Source organism: Carassius carassius, chromosome 1 (genome assembly GCF_963082965.1).
Source record: "Carassius carassius chromosome 1, fCarCar2.1, whole genome shotgun sequence".
Classification (NCBI taxonomy): domain Eukaryota; kingdom Metazoa; phylum Chordata; class Actinopteri; order Cypriniformes; family Cyprinidae; genus Carassius; species Carassius carassius.
This window is the reverse complement of record NC_081755.1, coordinates 8,057,823-8,078,267: the sequence shown is the minus strand read 5'-3', so window position 1 is coordinate 8,078,267 and position 20,445 is coordinate 8,057,823. Positions and strand designations below refer to the sequence as shown.

The window sequence follows — 20,445 nt, the reverse complement described above, 5'->3', positions numbered from 1 at the left end:
TTAGAATAATCAAATGTCAGAAGAATAACAATAATAATTAGAGACCAACAAACAACCAATTTGCCTTTCAACCTAAATTCGAGGTCATACTAAAATGGAGTCAGATTAGATAATAAAATGGAGTCAGATTAAATAATAAAATGGAGTCAGATTTGAGTTTAACCTAAATTGAATAACTCTACGTGCTGAAAGACCGAACACGCAGGAAACCTTCATCCAGCACTGGATACCTTCCTTGGGCCGAGTGCCTGGACCTTACACTACGGTGAGCAGGAACTAATTTGAGAAGACAGATGTCACCTAACCTTCTGTAGAGAAGCATTACAGACCTCAGACAGCTTCTCATCAACGAAATCAGAAAGATTTGTGTGGCAGTGACACAATGTACATAGATTTCTGCTGTTAAATTCAGCTCGTGTATTTTGTTGTTGATATTTTAATCAACATTAAACTACGAAGGCAGGTCAAGCTAGAGCTGCTACGTTAAAATTGAGTTTCTCACAAATCTGGTCAGTGCATGAGCTCTATTTCTGCCCTTGCCAGCTACAGAGGCTGTTGGAGTGACAGTAGCATCGAGCAGAGTGAAATACGTGGCAAAGTGGCCTCCACGGAACAACGACCTGTGGCTTGTTGGTCTAGGGGTATGATTCTAGCTTAGTGTGCGAGAGGTCCCGGGTTCAAATCCCAGACGAGCCCTCTTCTGTCTTTGCAGCATTTTTTCTTGAGCAGTTTCAGTCCATTCTGCCATCCCTGGGCCAATCATATGCCACTGTCAATTAAGACTAACGCAGTGTCTGCATGTTTTCATGCCCACTTCTCACTGCTCTTCTTAGTTCCTCATCTGCAGTTTAAACTTTGCCTTGACATTTTTCTAAACATCGGTTTAGGAATGCAGCCCAAGCAGTGGAGATATGGCAAAAAAATAGATTCTTGGATAGCTTCACGGCCCTCTGAGCCTTCATCTTGCATTTGCTAGTTGCAGGAGCATCTGAGGGCTTGTTGGTCTTGGGGTATGTTTTTTCTTTTATTGCTGGTACTGGAGCGAGAGGTACCATGTTCAAATCCCAAACTAGCCCGCTTTGAAGCTTCTATTTTTGAGTAGTATCTGGGCACATGGTGGCTCGTTGGTCTATGGGTATGATTCCCGCTGTGGGTGGAAGAGGTCCCGGGTTCAAATCCCGGACGAGCCCACTTTGGAGCATCTTATTGAGAAGTATCAGTCACTTCTGCCTTCTTACGGCCAATAATTTGCTTGCATTTTTCTCAATATTGGTTTACAAGGTTCGGAGAGCGTTACACTGAAGATTTAAAGGTCCCAGGTTCGATCCCGGGTTTACTCAGAGTGTAGCCGTGAATGCTTTTCAGACACCATTCTGATGCTTGCTGTTTAGTTGCTTTTTGCAGATCCTCCTTGGGTGTTTTCTACACTTCAAACCGATGTGCTAACACTGTTGGTTCCATGGTGTAACGGTTAGCACGCTGGACTCTGAATCCAAGGGCAGAATTAGAGCTCATGCACTGACCAGATTTGTGAGAAACTCAATAATTAAGTACCAGCAGGCACAGCTTTAGTCTTAATTGACAGTGGCATATGATTGCCCCAGGGATGGCAGAATGGACTGAAACTGCACAAGAAAAGATGCTGCAAAGACAGAAGCGGGCTTGTCCAGGATTTGTACCCAGGACCTCTCGCACCGTAAGCGAGAATCATACCCCTAGACCAACAAGCCACAGGTTATTGTTCAATGGGGGCCACTTTGCCATGTATTTTACTCTGCTCGATTTTACGGTCGATCCAACATCCTGCCTCTGTAGCTTGCAAGAGCAGAAATAGAGCTGATGCACTGACCAGATTTGTTAGAAACTAAATTTTTACATACCAGCTCTGGCCTGCCTTCGTAGTATAATGTTGATTAAAATATCAACAGCAAAATACACAAGCTGAATTTAACAGCAGAAAGCTACATCGTGTCACTGCCACACAAATCTTGCTGATTTCGCTGATGAGAAGCTGTCTGAGGTCTGTAATGCTTCTCTACAGAAGGTCAGGTGACATCTGTCTTCTCAGTTTAGTTCCTGGTCAGTTTTATGTGAGTTCTAGGCTGTTTGGAAACACCATGTCAGATTCATGGTTAAAGAAGGCCACTGTAGCGATACATTTTAAGACACAGTGCCACAGAGAAAGTTGTGACATAACCCAAGCTCTTCCTTGCCAAGCACTGCCAGACAGACTCTTGAAGGTTCCACCAAGATTTGAACTCGGATCGCTGGATTCAGAGTCCAGGGTGCTAACCGTTACACCATGGAACCAACAGTGTCTGCACATCTGTCTAACGCGTTCCATTAACACCCTGACCAGCTCCAGCATCCTGACCAGCTCCCGCGCCCTGAACAGATCCCTGACCAGTTCCGCTTCCCTGTCCACTTCCCTGACCAGCGCCGCTTCCCTGTGCAGCTCCAGCACCCTGATCAGCGCTGCTTCCCTGTCCACTTCCTTGACCAACGACCTGACCAGCTCCGCTTCCCTGTCCAGCCCCAGCGCCCTGACCATCTCCTGCGCAGCTTCCCTGTCCAGCTCCAGCACCCTGACCAGCTCCTGCGCAGCTTCCCTGTCCGCTTCCCTGACCAGCTCCAGCGCCCTGACCCGCTCCTGCGCAGCTTTCCTGTCCGCTTCCCTGCACCCTGACCAGCTCCGGTGCCACTTCCCTGACCAGCCCCGGCACCCTGACCAGCTCCAGCGCCGCTTCCCTGACCAGCCCCGGCGCCCTAACCAGCTCCAGTGCCACTTCCCTGACCAGCACCATGACCAGCTCCGCTTCCCTGACCAGCCCCGCTTCCCTGCCTGGCTCCGGCGCCCTGGCCATAACCGCTTCCCTGTCCGGCACCCTGGCCATAACCGCTTCCCTGCCCGGCTCCGGCGCCCTGGCCATAACCACTTTCCTGTCCGGCACCCTGGCCATAACCACTTCCCTGTCCTGCGCCCTGGCCATAACCACTTCCCTGTCCTGCACCCTGGCCATAACCACTTCCCTGTCCTGCGCCCTGGCCATAATCGCTTCCCTGCCTGACACGTGGTTCACTGCAAGCAAAGCCACCGGTGGTTGGGCAACATTTCTGTGTGTCAGGACACTGGCCATCATGGAAACAGCTTTCGATACCTTGATACCTATAGAAACCTTAAAAAAAGAAAAAAATATTTTTTTAACTTTGTTTATTGAGTGTTTCTTTTTCACCCAACGAACAAGGATAAATGCAGGACACAAGACTCTGGCTTTCTCCATCATCTTTAAAGCACCTATGAAATAAGAGAGAAAATACTGTCAACAGTATGATGAATAAATATTAAACGTAACACTTTACAATAAGATGTTTTGTTAACATTAATGTATTAACACGAATGAACAGTGAACAATACGTTACACATTAATCTTTGTTAAAGTTAAAAAAAGTAGTCGTTCATGTTAGTTCACAGTACTTTAATGTTTACAAACACAACTTGAGATTTTAATAATGCATAAGTAAATGCTGAGATTAACATGAACTAAGATGAATAAATGCTGTGGAAATATTTTTCAATATTTATGTTATTTATATGTCAACTAATGAAATTAACTAATGTTAACTAATGAACCTTATTGAAGAATGACTGCAGATGAGGCATTAAGTGCATGGCACTGCGACCAACTTAACATTTTACAAGTTTAATGTAGCAACGTGTTTGCTCAGTTTTTCAAGATCAGTTTTAATCACGTAACTGTTAATAGATTTGAACAACGAAATAAAGTGTGACTACGCACATGATTACAAATACAAAAACGAGTAAAGAAAACGTGGTACTTATTAAATAATCACCCTTTACTTAAATATATGAACACAGAAAACCACAGTTAACAGGTTAATATAACATTTCCCAGTCTAGGACTAGCAAAATAATGGCAACTTACTCTGTTGAACACGACTCTTCTCAGAGTGGCTGCGTCATCTTCTTGTGTGACAGGTGTCAGCGTTAAGGCACAATACTGCCACCTGAGAGCTCAACCAGGTAGTGGCGCTGGAGTATTTACATGTGGTGTTATCATAAGAGAACGGTTCATTTTCAATATTGAGGTTATTGCTAACACCGGTATATTGTCACACACTAAATCAACACTATCAAGAATTGTTACTTTGAATATCAGTTATATCGCGACACCCCTACCATGAAACATTTTAAATAGAGCCTCCTTTACTTTGTTTAAACCGTATATTTTCACAAACACGCCAGGCTTTATTCCAATTCGAAATCCACAGGTCCACAATAAGCTTTTGACCTGTAACACCTGTTAAGCTATTCCTATACAAGTACAATGGTTTAAGAATCAACGTCTCTTAGGCCCCGTCCACACGGTGACACGTTTCTGTGAAGACGCACAAATTTTTATCGGATAGGAATTTCATCCACACGGATCCAGTGTTTTCGGAAGGTGAAACCACTATTTTTTGAAAGCGGATCCAAGAGTGGATAAATCTGAACACGCCATCTTTGCGTTTTCGTGTGGAAGGGGCCATCCGTATATTTTCTGAGACGATGATGTCATCACCCCACGTGTCGACCCAAGTCAGACACCACTACATCACGTAAGAGCAACAACAGCAACTGTTTGTATACAGCGCGCAAGGTTTATGCACCACATACTGATCTGGCATGTATACTACTTGGTTTTCAGTCAGTTTCACTGGTTTTGTGTGGACGCAGCGATTTCTTGATACGACGCCGTATGGACGGGATATGTTTTAGGAAAAGGAAAAACAAAAAAAGATTGGATGGGGCTAAGCTCCGGTTTAGTGTGGACGTAGCCTTAGAAACATGCTGTCTTTCACATATTGCCTCAGAAGAATCACAAGAGCTTATGGAAGTATTACTAGCGCCCAACAAACGGTTTTCAGCATTCATGAAATGTTTCTAGAGCACCAAATCGGCATAATACAATGAATTCTGACTGGAGTAATGGCAACAGACTATTCAGCTTTGCCAAGAATAAAATTTAATACACAAAACTGTTTATAAATTGGCGCCAAAAAAAACCCCCCTAATTGTCCAGTACTCAGGGAGAGGAACTTACAGCACTGATACCAGAAAGCGATTGTGAGAAAACAGCCAAATGACACCAAACAGACTCTTCAAATCAAGCAATTTTTTTTTTATTTGAGGTGGTAGAGACAGAAATTCTAAACCGTATGAGCAAACAGGGAAAACATGCCATTTGAATAAAAGCAGTGGAAAAGATCTCCAGAAAGTATTATGCCAAGTTACAATGAACATTTCCCTGACCACAACATTGACCTTGGCCACATCCATGACAATTCCCTTGACCGCTTCCCTGTCCCGTGCCGCATCCCTGTCCAGCGCCGCTTCCGTGTCCTGCACCGCTTCCGTGGCCACTTCCGTGTCCTGCGCCCTGGCCACTTCCGTGTCCTGCGCCCTGGCCACTTCCGTGTCCTGCGCCCTGGCCACTTCCGTGTCCAGCTCCGCTGCCATGTCCTGCGCCCTGTCCGCTACCCTGACCAGCTCCTGCACCCTGACCAGCTCCGCTTCCCTGACCAGCACCCTCACCAGCTCCTGCGCCCTGACCAGCTCCGCTTCCCTGTCCAGCTCCGCTTCCCTGGCCACTTCCGTGTCCTGCGCCCTGGCCGCTTCCGTGTCCAGCTCCGCTGCCGTGTCCTGCGCCCGGTCCGCTTCCCTGACCAGCACCCTCACCAGCTCCTGTGCCCTGACAAGCTCCGCTTCCCTGTCCAGCACCCTGTCCAGCTCCGCTTCCCTGGCCACTTCCGTGTCCCGCGCCCTGGCAGCTTCCGTGTCCAGCTCCGCTGCCGTGTCCTGCGCCCTGTCCGCTTCCCTGACCAGCACCCTCACCAGCTCCTGCGCCCTGACCAGCTCCGCTTCCCTGTCCAGTGCCCTCACCAGCTCCTGCGCCCTGACCAGCTCCACTTCCCTGTCCAGCACCCTGACCACTTCCGTGTCCTGTGCCCTGGCCTTTTCCGTGTCCATCTCCGCTGCCGTGTCCTGCGCCCTGTCCACTTCCCTGACCAGCACCCTCACCACCTCCTGCGCCCTGACCAGCTCCGCTTCCCTGTCCAGGGCCCTCACCAGCTCCTGCGCCCTGACCAGCCCCGCTTCCCTGTCCAGCTCCGCTTCCCTGTCCAGCACCCTGTCCAGCACCGCTTCCCTGTCCACTTCCATGTCCAGCGCCGCTTCCCTGTCCACTTCCCTGACCAGCGCCGCTTCCATGTCCAGCTCCCTGACCAGATCCGGTGCCCTGACCAGCGCCGCTTCCCTGACCAGTGCCCTGACCAGCTCCGCTTCCCTGTCCACTTCCCTGACCAGCACCCTGTCCAGCTCCGTTCCCGTGTCCAGCTCCAGCGCCGCTTCCCTGTCCAGCTCCAGTGCCCTGACCAGTCCCTGCACCCTGCCCAGCCCCCTGACCAGCTCCCGCACCCTGACCAGCTCCGCTTCCCTGTCCGCTTCCCTGACCAGCGCCCTGACCAGCGCCGCTTCCCTGTCCTGCTCCAGCGCCGCTTCCCTGTCCCGCTCCAGCGCCGCTTCCCTGTCCCGCTCCGGCGCCCTGACCAGCTCCGCTTCCCTGTCCCGCTCCGGCGCCCTGACCAGCTCCGCTTCCCTGTCCCGCTCCGGCGCCCTGACCAGCTCCAGTGCCGCTTCCCTGTCCCGCTCCGGCGCCCTGACCAGCTCCAGTGCCGCTTCCCTGTCCCGCTCCGACGCCCTGACCAGCTCCAGTGCCGCTTCCCTGACCCGCTCCGGCGCCCTGACCAGCTCCGCTTCCCTGTCCCGCTCCGGCGCCCTGGCCATAACCGCTTCCGCTTCCCTGTCCCGCTCCGGCGCCCTGGCCATAACCGCTTCCGCTTCCCTGTCCCGCTCCGGTGCCCTGGCCATAACCGCTTCCGCTTCCCTGTCCCGCTCCGGTGCCCTGGCCATAACCGCTTCCGCTTCCCTGTCCCGCTCCGGCGCCCTGGCCATAACCGCTTCCGCTTCCCTGTCCCGCTCCGGCGCCCTGGCCATAACCGCTTCCGCTTCCCTGTCCCGCTCCGGCGCCCTGGCCATAACCGCTTCCCTGTCCCGCTCCGGCGCCCTGGCCATAACCGCTTCCGCTTCCCTGTCCCGCTCCGGCGCCCTGGCCATAACCGCTTCCCTGTCCCGCTCCGGCGCCCTGGCCAGAACCGCTTCCCTGTCCGGCGCCCTGGCCAGAACCGCTTCCCTGTCCGGCGCCCTGGCCATAACCGCTTCCATGACAGCTTGCCTGACCTCTTTCCTGACCACGTGGTTCACTGCATGCAAAGCCACCAGTGGTTGGGCAACATTTCTGTGTGTCAGGACACTGGCCATCATGGAAACAGCTTTTAGCACACAGTGGAATCATTTGCAGTATGGGACACTGACCCGGCTTCACTGCGTGAACACCGATAGTAAGCTTTAGTTTGTGTATATGGACCAGGGATCCTCAAAACATACAAAACTTTCAAAGCATGAATAGCAATTTTACTTACAGAATGAATCTATTCAAAGTCAGTGGTTCTCAATTCTAGTCCCCGGGGACCCTTTGCTCTGCACATTTTGCATGTCTCCCTTATTTAACACGCCTGATCGAGATCATCAACTTGTTAATCCAGTTCATGGATTGCACTCCTGACAAGCTGATGATCACAATCAGGCATTTTAAATAGGGGGGACATGCAAAGGGTGCAGAGCAGGGGGTCCCCAGGACTGGAACCACTGTACGAAGTATTATTCTTTTTTATTTTGTAAAGCCACCCTGTCCTTAAAACCACCCTAAGGGATGAATTCAAACTGACTTTAGGGAACAACAACAAAAAGGCAAAGTCTCTGCTTAGAACTTACATCGAATTCAGTGCGTTACGTGTATGCATAGTTTTTTTTTTAACATCCTTTATTAGCCTTAACATCCATTATTAACTGAAACTCACTGAAAACAGGCAGCACGCAAACAGGCCCACAGTCAAATCGACAGCATTTGTGCCCTCCAGGGCAGTCTTCATCAGAGGAACATCCTCGATGGGACGGCACGACCGTCAGCCTCGCCGGGCAGAAACCGTCCACTAGAGAATTCAAGAGGACCATTAGGGGAGGCCAGGGAGTGTGGTTTCAGAATTTGTAAATCTGGGGTTTTCGCAATGGGTCTCAAACCAAAATACAAAGTTTATACATATTTGTCTGCTTCAAATCAAAAGGGTTTTAAAACCTACTACTCATTCAAAAACCGTTAATTATTTTCAAAGACTTAGGGTCACTTATTTCTGCATTTTTTCAGGTTGTGTAATGAAATTAACACATCTTTTCACCTGTGGTTCGTCTTTGAATAGCATGAGTTATGCTCAAGTATCCGAACAGACACAAAAAAACAGCGGTCAACGAGAAACACACTCGAGTTGTCATCCTCCCAGTCTGCGATCTCTGCTGGAAAATGCACTGAATCGATGCGTCAGGAGAAACAAACAGCAAAGCGCACAAAACTAAAACGAATACGTGTTGCTGCAATATCAACCTCTGTAAAATGGGGTTTTAAAGATCCAAGGAAAACAGTTCAATTCCAACCCTGATCAAACTCACCTGCCTGCAGTTTTCTAGTAATCTGAAATGTCTTGATTAGCTTGTGCAGGTGTGTTTGATTGGGGTTGGACCAGCTGAATGCTGCGTTCTAGCCATGTCATAAATTAAGCTAGCCTAATTATGAGACGATTGTGCATTTCTATGGCGACACTATCAACTGCAAAATGAATAGATGTGTTCGACTTCATGCAGCGCTGTGCAGACCGAAGCTGTGCGTGCCGGTTCCTCTAATTCTTCTTCTTTTCTTAAAATTATCCAGACCAAAATTTACAACAGTAATGCACAAGAGTGTGCAGACCATTTATTCAGTAATCAACAACTGTATATTCCAAAAAAAAATTAATTACAAGCCTTTTTTATTAATGTTCTCCAAACTGGTGCAGTAGTCCTCAAGTCTCCTGAAGAAAATGGATGAAATTTGGATTGGATCCTGACCTTGTATGTGAAATCTTTCCAAAATAATAAAAAGATGTACAAGGAAAGTTATTACATTCATTTGAACACGTTTTCCTTTTCATTACATTTTGCACGTCCACCCAAAAAAAATAGAAAAATTAAAATTGTTTAAAAACAATTACAAAATACATGGGTAATATAGACTCCTTTTCCATTGAGCAAACGAATCGCAGGGATAATCAAGATCCAGATCTCTAACACACTTTAGCCGCATGTACCATGAAATAGGGCTGTCAAGATATTAGATTTTTTCATATCACGATTATTGTGGCCTCGATACCGTGATATCTATAGAAACCTTGTGGGGAAAAAAAGATTTATTTTTTATTTTTTTTAGTTTTTCTTTTTCATCCAACGAACAAGGATAAATTCAGGACACAAGACTCTGGCTTTCTCCATCATCTTTGAAGCTCCTATGAAATAAGAGAGAAAATACTGTCAAGCTCAACAGTATGATGAATAAATATTAATGGTAACACTTTACAAATAAGATGTTTTGTTAACATTAATGTATTAACACGAATGAACAGTGAACAATACGTTACACATTAATCTTTTTTAAAGTTAAAAAAAGTAGTCGTTCATGTTAGTTCACAGTACTTTAATGTTTACAAACACAACTTGAGATTTTAATAATGCATAAGTAAATGCTGAGATTAACATGAACTAAGATGAATAAATGCTGGGGAAATATTGTTCAATATTTATGTTATTTATATGTTAACTAATGTAATTAAATAATGTCAACTAATGAACCTTATTGAAGAATGACTGCAGATGAGGCATTAAGTGCATGGCACTGCGACCAACTTAACATTTTACAAGTTTAATGTAGCAACGTGTTTGCTCAGTTTTTCAAGACCAGTTTTAATCACGTAACTGTTAATAGATTTGAACAACGAAATAAAGTGTGACTACGCACATGATTACAAATACAAAAACGAGTAAAGAAAACGTGGTACTTATTAAATAATCACCCTTTACTTAAATATATGAACACAGAAAACCGCTGTTAACAGGTTAATATAACATTTCCCAGTCTAGGACTAGCAAAATAATGGCAACTTACTCTGATGAACACGACTCTTCTCAGAGTGGCTGCGTCATCTTCTTGTGTGACAGGTGTCATCGTTAAGGCACAATACTGCCACCAGGTAGTGACGCTGGAGTAATTACATGTGGTGTTATCATAAGAGAACGGTTCATTTTAAATATTGAGGTTAATGCCAATACCGGTATATTGTCACACACTAAATCAACACTATCAATAATTGTTACTTTGAATTAGTTATATTGCGACACCCCTACCATGAAACATTTTAAATAGAGCCTCTTTTACTTTGTTTAAACAGTATATTTTCACAAACACGCCAGGCTTTATTCCAATTCGAAATCCACAGGTCCACAATAAGCTTTTGACCTGTAACACCTGTTAAGCTATTCCTATACAAGTACAATGGTTTAAGAATCAACGTCTCTTAGGCCCCGTCCACACGGTGACACGTTTCTGTGAAGACACACAATTTTTTTTTTATCGTATAGGAATTTCATCCACACGGATCAGACACTGCTACATCACGTAAGAGCAACAACAACTGTTTGTATACAGCGCGCAAGGTTTATGCGCCACATACTGATCTGGCATGTATACTACATTGTTTTCAGTCGGTTTCACTGGTTTTGTGTGGACGCAGCGATTTCTTGATACAACGCCGTGTGGATGGGAATATGTTTTAGGAAAAGGAAAAACAAAAAAGATTGGATTGGGGTAGGCTCCGGTTTAGTGTGGACGTAGCCTTAGAATCATGCTATCTTTAACATATTGCCTCAGAAAAATCACAAGAGCTTATGGAAGTATTACTAGCGCCCAACAAACTGTTTTCAGCATTCATGAAATGTTTCTAGAGCACCAAATCGACATAATACAATGAATTATGACTGGAGTAATGGCAACAGACTATTCAGCTTTGCCAAGAATAAAATTTGATACACAAAACAGTTTATAAATTGGCGCCAAAAAAAAAAATTAATTGTCCAGTACTCAGGGAGAGGAACTTACAGCACTGATGCCAGAAAGCGGTTATGAGAAAACAGCCAAATGACACCAAACAAACTCTTCAAATCAAGCAATTATTTTTTTTTAATTTGAGGTGTAGAGACAGAAATTATTTCTAAACCGTATGAGCAAACAGGGAAAACATGCCATTTGAATAAAAGCAGTGGAAAAGATCTCCAGAAAGTATTATGCTAAATTACCATGAACATGTCCCTGATCACAACATTGTCCTTGGCCACATCCATGACAATTCCCTCGTCCGCTTCCCTGTCCGGCGCCACATCCCTGTCCCGTGCCGCATCCCTGTTCAGCACAGCTTCCGTGTCTTGCACCGCTTTCCTGGCCACTTCCGTGTCCTGCACCCTGGCCGCTTCCGTGTCCAGCTCCACTGCCGTGTCCTGCGCCCTAGCCGCTTCCGTGTCCAGCTCCGCTGCCGTGTCCTGCGCCCTGGCCGCTTCCGTGTCCAGTTCCGCTTCCCTGACCAGCACCCTGACCAGCTCCTGCGCCCTCACCAGCTCCGCTTCCCTGTCCAGCTCCGCTTCCCTGTCCAGCACCCTGTCCAGCTCCGCTTCCCTGACCAGCACCATGACCAGCTCCGCTCCCTGTCCACTTCCCTGACCAGCTCCGCTTCCCTGTCCACTTCCCTGACCAGCTCTGCTTCCCTGTCCAGCACCCTGACCAGCGCCGCTATATATTCCATATAACTCCATATAAAAGCCAGAAACTAAGCCTTTTTTTGCACAGGCCTATCTAAAGGGTTAATGGTCCCACCTAGTGATCAACTGTAAAAATAACAAATTGTACATCTTCCCAAAAGGGAAAACCACAAACAATTAAGAATGCATGAATATATGGTGTCATGGCTTTACAATCAAAAAATGTCGTTATAATGGAAGTCAATGGGGCAAAAACAGCCACCAACAACAAATGAGGGAGAAAAAAATTAAAATCCAATGCTGCACAAAAACTAACAATGCATCAAAGCCAATCTTGTTACTAATATTTGACATGCCCAAGACTGTGATAAAAGGTAAAAAAAAAATATCCAGTCCACAATCACTTTTTATATTGAAAATATGTAAGTTTGTGTGGGTTTTTTCCCAAATCAGTGACATCATTAAAGAACTTGGTAATTAAAGAGTTAAAATCTTGGATTTTTTTTTAAACATTTGGTAGTTTTGATCAGGACTGAGGTTAATTTATAGATTTATGCCAAAAAAAATTTTTTTTTATCTGATACATTTTTACAGCAGTTTAATTTAGTGGATGTTTTCATCCACGAACATAACGAAAGGGTAGTGAATTTGCCCTCAGTGTACCATTGAGTTTTTGAAAAATTTCATGGGTCAAAATAAGATTTGTCACCAAAAATCATTCCATTAGCTCAAACACAGAGAAAGTTGCGGCCAAAATAAAACTCAACTTTCCCCCTAGTGAACAAAAACGTCCCCAACAACACATAAGGGTTAAATCTTCAGTGTAACGCTTTCCGAACCTTGTAAACCAATATTGAGAAAAATGTCAAGGCAAAGGACACGAGCCTCCAGTCAGCCGCAAACGGCTACCTTGCATGGGAGCCAATCTGAGCCATCTTAGATACACCCCCTCCTTTCAGTGCAATTGCGCAAACCCAACAAGCGAAGTGTTGTACCAAGTTTAAATTGCAGATGAGGAACTAAGAACAGGGAGAAGTGGGCATGAAAACATGCAGGCGTATTATTGGCCGAAAGAAGGCAGAACTGACTGATACTTCTCAATAAGATGCTCAAGGTGGGCTTGTCCGGGATTTGAACCCGAGACCTCTCGCACCCAAAGCAAGAATCATCCCCATAGTCCAGTGGTTCTCAACCTGCGGCCTGTCACGAATTCAAATGCGGCCCACCATTTGCTAAATAAAAAAAATAAATTAAAAAAAAACTGAGTTTTACAATTAATTACATTTTTTACGTTAATTAAAACATTTAGGCTACTAATGAAATATAAGCTATATCCTAATGTTTTTATGTGAAATTATTTTGTTTTTCATATATTATTTTCAGACATGAGACCTACATAACGTTACGCATTTAACGAACACGTACAAGCGCGCACTTTGGCAGAATTCAATTCAAATAGTCATCAACAGCCATTAGTTAAGGTAAAATTGAGCATCAGAATGGACAAATTTGTTTTTAAGGGAGAAAAAAAGAAATGTGAAAAATGCCAGCGAATGAACACGTACAAACAAGAAAAGTCGCAGTATCAGTAGTGAAGGAGAGTGCTGGATTTTCGGTTTGCCCCAGAACTCACTTGAAGAAGTTCAGGCAAATACACAGGAAAAATGGCTGAGTAGTTTTTTCCAGAGATAAAAATGTTTTCCTCAAAAATACTTGTTTTTGCTCTATTTTGAGTGTACAGAGTCAAATGTATCAGTAGAGTGGGAGCAAAATCACAGAGTAACTGCAGTGACTCATCCCATAACTGTTCTCTTCCCAAAGTTTCGTTTATCCGCCATCTTAGTCACGGCTGTCGATGGCTGCTGCTTTGGGTGGAGAAGAGAACTGCTGGATGGTAAAGTAAATATAGTTTCAAAGTCTTGGTATTCATATATTTTTCATAATATTCACCCCTGTTATTATCTCAGGACATTTCGCCAATTTTTTGCTTTCTCATGTCAGCTTGAGCACTAAGTTGTGCTATGTCAGAACTAAATTAGACTAAGTAATCTTTAATGCAAACAGCTAAGTTAATATAAAAATTACTAACGTTAATTGACATCAGTTAGTATGCTATAGCCTATTAACGTTAAATGTTTGTCCACATAAATATTGTAACAAGCGATCGAATTGTGCGCCACATGCCACATGTACTTGACTCGGTATAGAGTAAAAGTTAACGTAAGCCGTGATTAACTTGCATTGCTGGGAGGCTATTTAGATATGCATTATTATCCCGATTCGGAGTGAAAGTGTGGGAATGTAGGTATTTTCAGCATTTACAGGGGCTTGTGTGCGATTATTTTATATATATTTTGTCATCTTTGAGCGTATGAAGCCAGAACTTTGGGGGTGACAATTCAGAATTCGCCGTTGACTCCTTTTTGTCCACTGCCGAACACAGTATAATAATTTGTTTCTGCCCTGACGTTAACTGTTCTCTTCCCAAAGTTTCGTTTCGTTCCGCCATTACAGTCACTGCCATTGACCACTGCTGCTTCGATTTGAAAAGATAACGTGCGTTTCTGCTGGATGGTAAAGTAAGTAAAGTTTCAAAGTCGTATTCATTTTTATAATATTCGCCTCTGTTTTTAGCTTAACGTTAGATCATTTTGGCAGTTTTTTTATAGAGAGTGATTAAAGATCGCTTTCTCGTGTTGACTGAGAACTAAGTTATATTGAAAGCAAATAGCTAGCATATAATGTTGTTAGATTACAAACATTAACATTAATTGACACAAGTAAAACTAGCTAAAGTTAGCTGTTTATAATTGTTCGTCCACTAATCTTTTGTGACAAGCGTCTGGAGTTGTGCACCACATGTACTTGACTCGGTATAGAGTTAATGTTAACCGTAATTGCTGGAGGCCATTTTTATGTGCATTAACTTACCCCTCTTTGGACGATAATTGTTTCTGATAGGAATGTAAGATGTTTTCATTATTTACATGGGATATTTGGTGATTTTATTACCGTCTGAATCTAGAATGTTGGTGTTTCATTTCATAATTCACTGTTTGAATCCCTTTTGACCACTGCGGAACACAACTGTTGCTTTTGTAATATGTACACTTTTGTTACAGAAATCCTGGGAAGTATTTACAAGCAGAATATTACTCAGTTGAAAGGAGAAAGTGGGAAATAAACAGGTAAACATTAGAAATGGGCTTTAAATTTTAACATAATATAGCCTTACAAATTAAAATGTAAACCAAGCAACTTTGTTTTTCGTATGTAAATAAGTTCACAAATTCATTTTTTAAATGACATACATCATTTTGAGTTAAAAAAATGTAATTTCAATTGTATGTATCTTCTTTGTTTTTAACAGATGTAAATAATCACGCAACAAATAGGATATTAATTTCTTATTAAATTAAATCTTACTTATTAAAAATTCCAAGAATGGCCTATTACATTATTACACTTGAGCAGCACGTTCCCTGGTTTGTAGGATCATAAAACTCACTCCCCTGTGAATAAATCACCACGAATGCATGAGATTCATCACTGAGGTGCATGCAGATTTATATCTCATGGGGAACAATTACCGTCCGAATAAAGATATATTGAGCACCTTGCCTTAACAGAACTATTGGACAGTTATTACATATAAAAAATACATGTTGTGTAGTGCACTAATGAATGTTCTTTTCTTCCTCTGACTGTGAATTTTATCGCCTTGTTTAACTTTGTCTTTTTGGTTCTTTCAGGATGCAGACCAACAATGTTGTCAGAGTGAAGTTCAAAGACAGCAAGAGATATATTTTTTCTTCAAAACCTTTTACATTTCAATCATTTTTGGAATGTGGTAAGAGATAAAATTTAACATTGTTAATATCATAAATACCTTTCAGTCTGAAATTATTATTATTATTTTTTTAGGTAATATATTAAGTGTATGATTGTATATTATGGGGTTAAAAAATAACTGTTGTAGTTCCTTTGGCATTGCTGGCCTCTGTGTCAATTTTCCATTGGTGTGTCTTCCTTTAGTTGCCAAGAAATTTGATCTTCCTTCAATGGATGTGAAAGTCTTTGATGACTCGAAGACAGAAGTTGATAAGGAAGCATTCGTATATCTGCTGACACGACCAGATCTTGGTGTCTTAGAAATTGTCATCCCAGGCACAGCAAACATTGATGGTTAATTGTTTGACATTCAGTAATATTCACCAATTCACTGATTTGCATATACTAATATGGCTATTGAATTAATTCTTAATAGCTGAGTAGTATGCTGCCACAGTAGCATGAACAGATAATCAGACCATTGATATGGTTTATATTGAAGATTCTTTAAGCTCAAGCTCATTAGGAGATGAAGGTACGTCAGAGTCTGATGACACTGCAATGTTGATTACAAACCCTCCTGAAAAAAATCAAGCTGAGGAACGTCGTCTTGCCAAGGTAAGGATCACCAATCTTGCCTCTGAATTACATCTATATAGAATGACTTAAAACACTTGTCAGTTGTTAATTTATAATCCCTGAACAATATCGCATCATTCCCCCTCCAGATGATTGAAGATATCCTAAAGACCAGCCCTGGAGGTGAAAAGATTATAAACAAATATGCCCGCACCAAAGGTCTGTCCGATTCCCGAAGACGTGACATGGTGAAAATTTTGGTAGCACATTTAACAAATGAACATGGGTAAGTTGTTCATAAAGTAGTTTGTAAATTGTTGTTTATGATGTTATGGGTTATAATTATAATTGCTTTGGTTTGTTTGTGTGTGTGTGTGTAGAACAAGCCTTTCCCGACGTTTGAAGGAAGAATATGCGAAAGGAATCATTTCCCTCTTCCCATGCTTGGCTGACCCCAGGAGCAAGCTTGGATATGTAAATAGCAGTAGCATCTCAATATTTTTGTTGTACCGGAGGAGGAGACATTCTGTATATTGCAGAATAAAGAATATCTTCATTATAATTGATATGGCATTTATTGCCTTAATCTGGTAATGTATAACTACTTGATCTGTTTATTGTTCTGGTAATAGGAGCATTATTACAATGCAGAAGATGGAAGTGGATATTTGGCGTGGAGAATTAAAACTCTGCAGAAAGAAGCATCAGAGGGACGGATGAAGCATCCACGACAACCACAAACAGGTGTGAGATTTGATGTGAAGTCAATGCTTTTATGCATCTGTAATTAAGCCACATTGTGAATGAGGTCTCATGTTACATAGCATCTCTATGTTCTTTTTTTAATGCAAACATTTTTTGCATAATCATCAACATTGGGCAAATTCAGATGGCACTCTGGGATATATGCATGTTTCACATGTTATTTTGTGTCATTTATCTAGTTTTGGCATTAATGTGTTGTGCTTTGGAAAGAAAAGGAACTAAAACAAATTGGTTTTCATATTGTTTTAAACACTTTCAGGTGGGCCAACTGCTGACAGACATCCCTACAAAGAAGACTGCTGTTTGACTGAAGACCATCATTGTCAGGAAGCAATAGCCCTGATGAAGCATACAGCTGATGAGGCAGTGGTAAAGGAAGTCCGTTCCTTCTATGGTACTTACTTTAATTATCTTTGGCAGATTGATCAAGATTTTGGACTTCTGTTTGGTGATGCGACCTCTGCAAAGTTGTTGGAGAAGTGGTCTACCCACATAAAACCAAAGGTTATTGCACAGAGCCGTGGCCTCACACAGACTAGTGAGCTCCAAGACCTCATCCAAAATGCTGAAGCCACTGAAGTTGAAGAAGGTACTGTATCTATATTGTGGCACACCTTAAATTATTTAAAAGGAAGTTACACATTCTCAGATCTACAGTTTAAATTGTAGAGACAACTATATCCATTACATACTGTAGGATTTGCAGGTGCATATTTATAATTTGAAATAGTTTTAATTTGGGAGTCTGAATAAAAAAAGCATCTTTGATATTTTGTAGGTAAAGTTTAGCTGTATGTTCAATATATTTGGAGGTTTAACCTAAATACATCCACACATCTGTATTCATCAAGACTAGGCCATGAATGTGCTCTTAATACTGAATCTGTGTGAAGTATTAACTAAAATACTGGAGTGGTTAATGTATTTATACCAGCACCTCTACCAAGTTAAGCTAAGTCAATTGAAAGTGATTTGGAGGTTATGCTCAATCCCTTCTGCTTAAATACTAAAAAATATGTTTAATTTGTTTTCTGTGTTTCTAGGGTGGGACAGCGACATGTCTTCCATTCTGATGCTGGTTCACCTTTTGCCACCCTCAAGTCAAGGCCGCAAGAGACCGGCAAAGATCTCAGCCAAACAAGCATCTGATCGTCTTGTGAAATTCATCAAGGTGAAGCTACTGATTTAACAGATCAAATGACACTGTTTTACAATGTTTTGTCACTGTGTGAACTTGCTTATTTCTCAGACTTGCTTATTTCTCTTAAAGATTACTTTTCTCCAAATTGTTGTTCTTGTGGTATTCTTTTCTACTTAGCACATATTTAGTAATGATCTCCCGAAAGTGTGAAATACAGAAACTTTGGTGGAAGGCATCACTGTGTCTTTATGAATGCTGTATATTTACTTTAAGGGCCCTATTTTAACGATCTAAACGTAAAGTGTAAAGGGGGCCCTTACTGTTAAGTCACATTGGCACTAATGTGTTTTCATTCTTTCACAGACCGATAACAGCATCCAAGGGCACTTGGATAGCATTGGAGAGAGGCTCCAGCCGTATCTACTCGCTGTTGGGCCGAACAAAAGTAGGATCCATTTTTGGTTTATTGTGATTGACCAACATGCTGTACCCTGTAAGGCTTCTAATTCATTGGCCTGTGTTGATGAGCTTTTTAAAGCTCACTTTGTCTTTGGGACTTCATACTGTCAGGAATTGACCAATGTGTATAGCTTTCTGCAAACCACAGTCTATGATATAGATGTTGAAACCACCAAGGAGAATCCCAAAGTAGCTGAGTTGAGAGCTAGAATCCTCCAGTGAGCAGATGATTTGTTTCATTTGTAAAAAGGGGCATGCTAATGCCAATGCCCTTATAAGGCACTTCAAGTTAGTTCATGGCCTTTGTCCAGGAAAAAGTCTCAAGTTAAAATGTGCTCAAAGAGGTTGTTTTCACATTTTTACCATAGTTTTTCTGGATTAAGAAAGCATCTCAATAAGTGTTGTGCAATTGACCGTTCACGCATTGATTCTGGTGAAAGCTCATCCACCGCCAACTCCATTTCATTAGATGATGTAGGTGTTTTATCAAACCAAAATCCGCCTTGTGAGTCTGCATTCTTAAAAACAAATATAGTAAACAGTTGTGCAACAGTGGTGGCTTAACTTAAAGTTGCTGGTGTCACAGAGACAACTATTAACTATTTTGTTGGTGCTCTAGAAGAAGTTATTGGAGATATTCATAGTGAAACTCAAGAATCAGTGAAAAACAGCCTATCCTTAGAGGAGCCCATAAAAAGTGTTGTTGAATCTCAAATTGATCAGTGTTTTGAAAAAAATACAAAATCCTTTTGCGGCATTAAATACTGAGAGCAAGAGAATGCGGTAATTTTCAGACAAATGGGGAAAAATAGATCCTGTTGAATATGTTCTTGGAACAAGATTTGCAACGCGGCGTAACAGAACAACTGGAACTTTTGCCCAAACCATTTTCTAAGGATAAATTTGTATATATACCAATTCTTGAGACTTTACAGTCCATTTATAGACACCCTAGCATTACAGATATGATGGTGAGAGATTCACAACAAAGACCAAATTGTCTTTATGACATACACGATGGAGAATTCTTTGAAGAATCATGCACTCTTCTCAAAACAAAGACATGCAGTTCAGATCCAGCTTTTTTTTTATGAATTTGAATGCTCAAACCCCCTTGGATCAAAACGAGGAATACATAAGTTAGGAGCTATCTATTTTACCCTTAGAAATATTTCTTCTAAATACAATTCGAGTTTACTAAATATATATTTAGTCACTTTATTTCATGCACAAGATATCAAAAACCTATAGGTTTGATAAAATACTAGAGCCGCTTGTCCAGGATATCTCAACACTTTAAACCATTGGAATTCAGATTCCTTTATTTGATCAGACAGTTTATGGAACCATTGTCCAGGTTACTGGTGACAACCTTGGTGTCCATTCCTTGTTTGGTTTTGTGGAATCATTTAGTGCTAGGTACTGTTGCCGCTTTTGCCTACTAGAGTGCCTACAAAATGACATGCCTGTATTTTATGTAATCCAGAATATTGTTATTAAAGATGAGCACATCCTTTTAATAACAACTGCACTGAAAACAATATGTTTAGATGAACATATCCATGCTTACAAAGTTGCTCATACCACAGAAGCACCTTATGTTTTGGAGATTAAGGATATTTTGCACCACAAGTTGTTTGACATTCTGATGTCTTATGGTTGTGATTCTGATTTGTTTATTGTACCATATAGTTTCATGTAATTGTTTTTCATCTCATCCACTGTCATCATTACTTTTTATTTAAGTATTTTTCATTTCTTATCTTTTTTTTTTCTTTTTTCACAAAACGATGACACATTCACAATGACAAGTGAATTATGTTTAAGTGTAATGTTGTTTGAAGAGGAGTAGCTTGAAAAAATAAAATTGAGACATGAGTTT

At 42.3% G+C, this 20,445-nt stretch overlaps 2 protein-coding genes across 2 annotated transcripts; one reads left to right on the top strand and one right to left on the bottom strand.

The window, feature by feature from the left end:
- Window positions 1-2,330: 2,330 nt before the first annotated feature.
- Window positions 2,331-2,864, bottom strand: LOC132109632 (uncharacterized). Its single transcript, XM_059519719.1, has one exon. The coding sequence runs from the start codon at window positions 2,862-2,864 to the stop codon at window positions 2,331-2,333; it is 534 nt and encodes a 177-aa protein (XP_059375702.1).
- An 11,271-nt stretch (window positions 2,865-14,135) lies between these two features.
- LOC132100987 (uncharacterized) lies at window positions 14,136-20,004 on the top strand. The gene is made up of 10 exons (XM_059509082.1): window positions 14,136-14,367; window positions 15,541-15,638; window positions 15,824-15,973; window positions 16,122-16,237; window positions 16,348-16,484; window positions 16,579-16,672; window positions 16,831-16,942; window positions 17,223-17,552; window positions 18,007-18,134; window positions 18,468-20,004. The coding sequence occupies exons 1-10, from the start codon at window positions 14,360-14,362 to the stop codon at window positions 18,783-18,785; spliced, it is 1,491 nt and encodes a 496-aa protein (XP_059365065.1). The 5' UTR covers window positions 14,136-14,359; the 3' UTR covers window positions 18,786-20,004.
- Window positions 20,005-20,445: the final 441 nt, after the last annotated feature.

What these genes read in the sequence shown, in the direction of transcription:
- LOC132109632 (XM_059519719.1), bottom strand. Translation starts at nt 2,864, where the DNA reads ATGGCCAGGGCGCCGGAGCCAGGCAGGGAAGCGGGGCTGGTCAGGGAA.
- LOC132100987 (XM_059509082.1), top strand. An exon ending in CCAGGAGCAAGCTTGGATAT is followed by an intron (nt 16,673 to 16,830) that starts GTAAATAGCAGT and finishes TTCTGGTAATAG; the next exon opens with GAGCATTATTACAATGCAGA. An exon ending in GTCTTGTGAAATTCATCAAG is followed by an intron (nt 18,135 to 18,467) that starts GTGAAGCTACTG and finishes ATTCTTTCACAG; the next exon opens with ACCGATAACAGCATCCAAGG.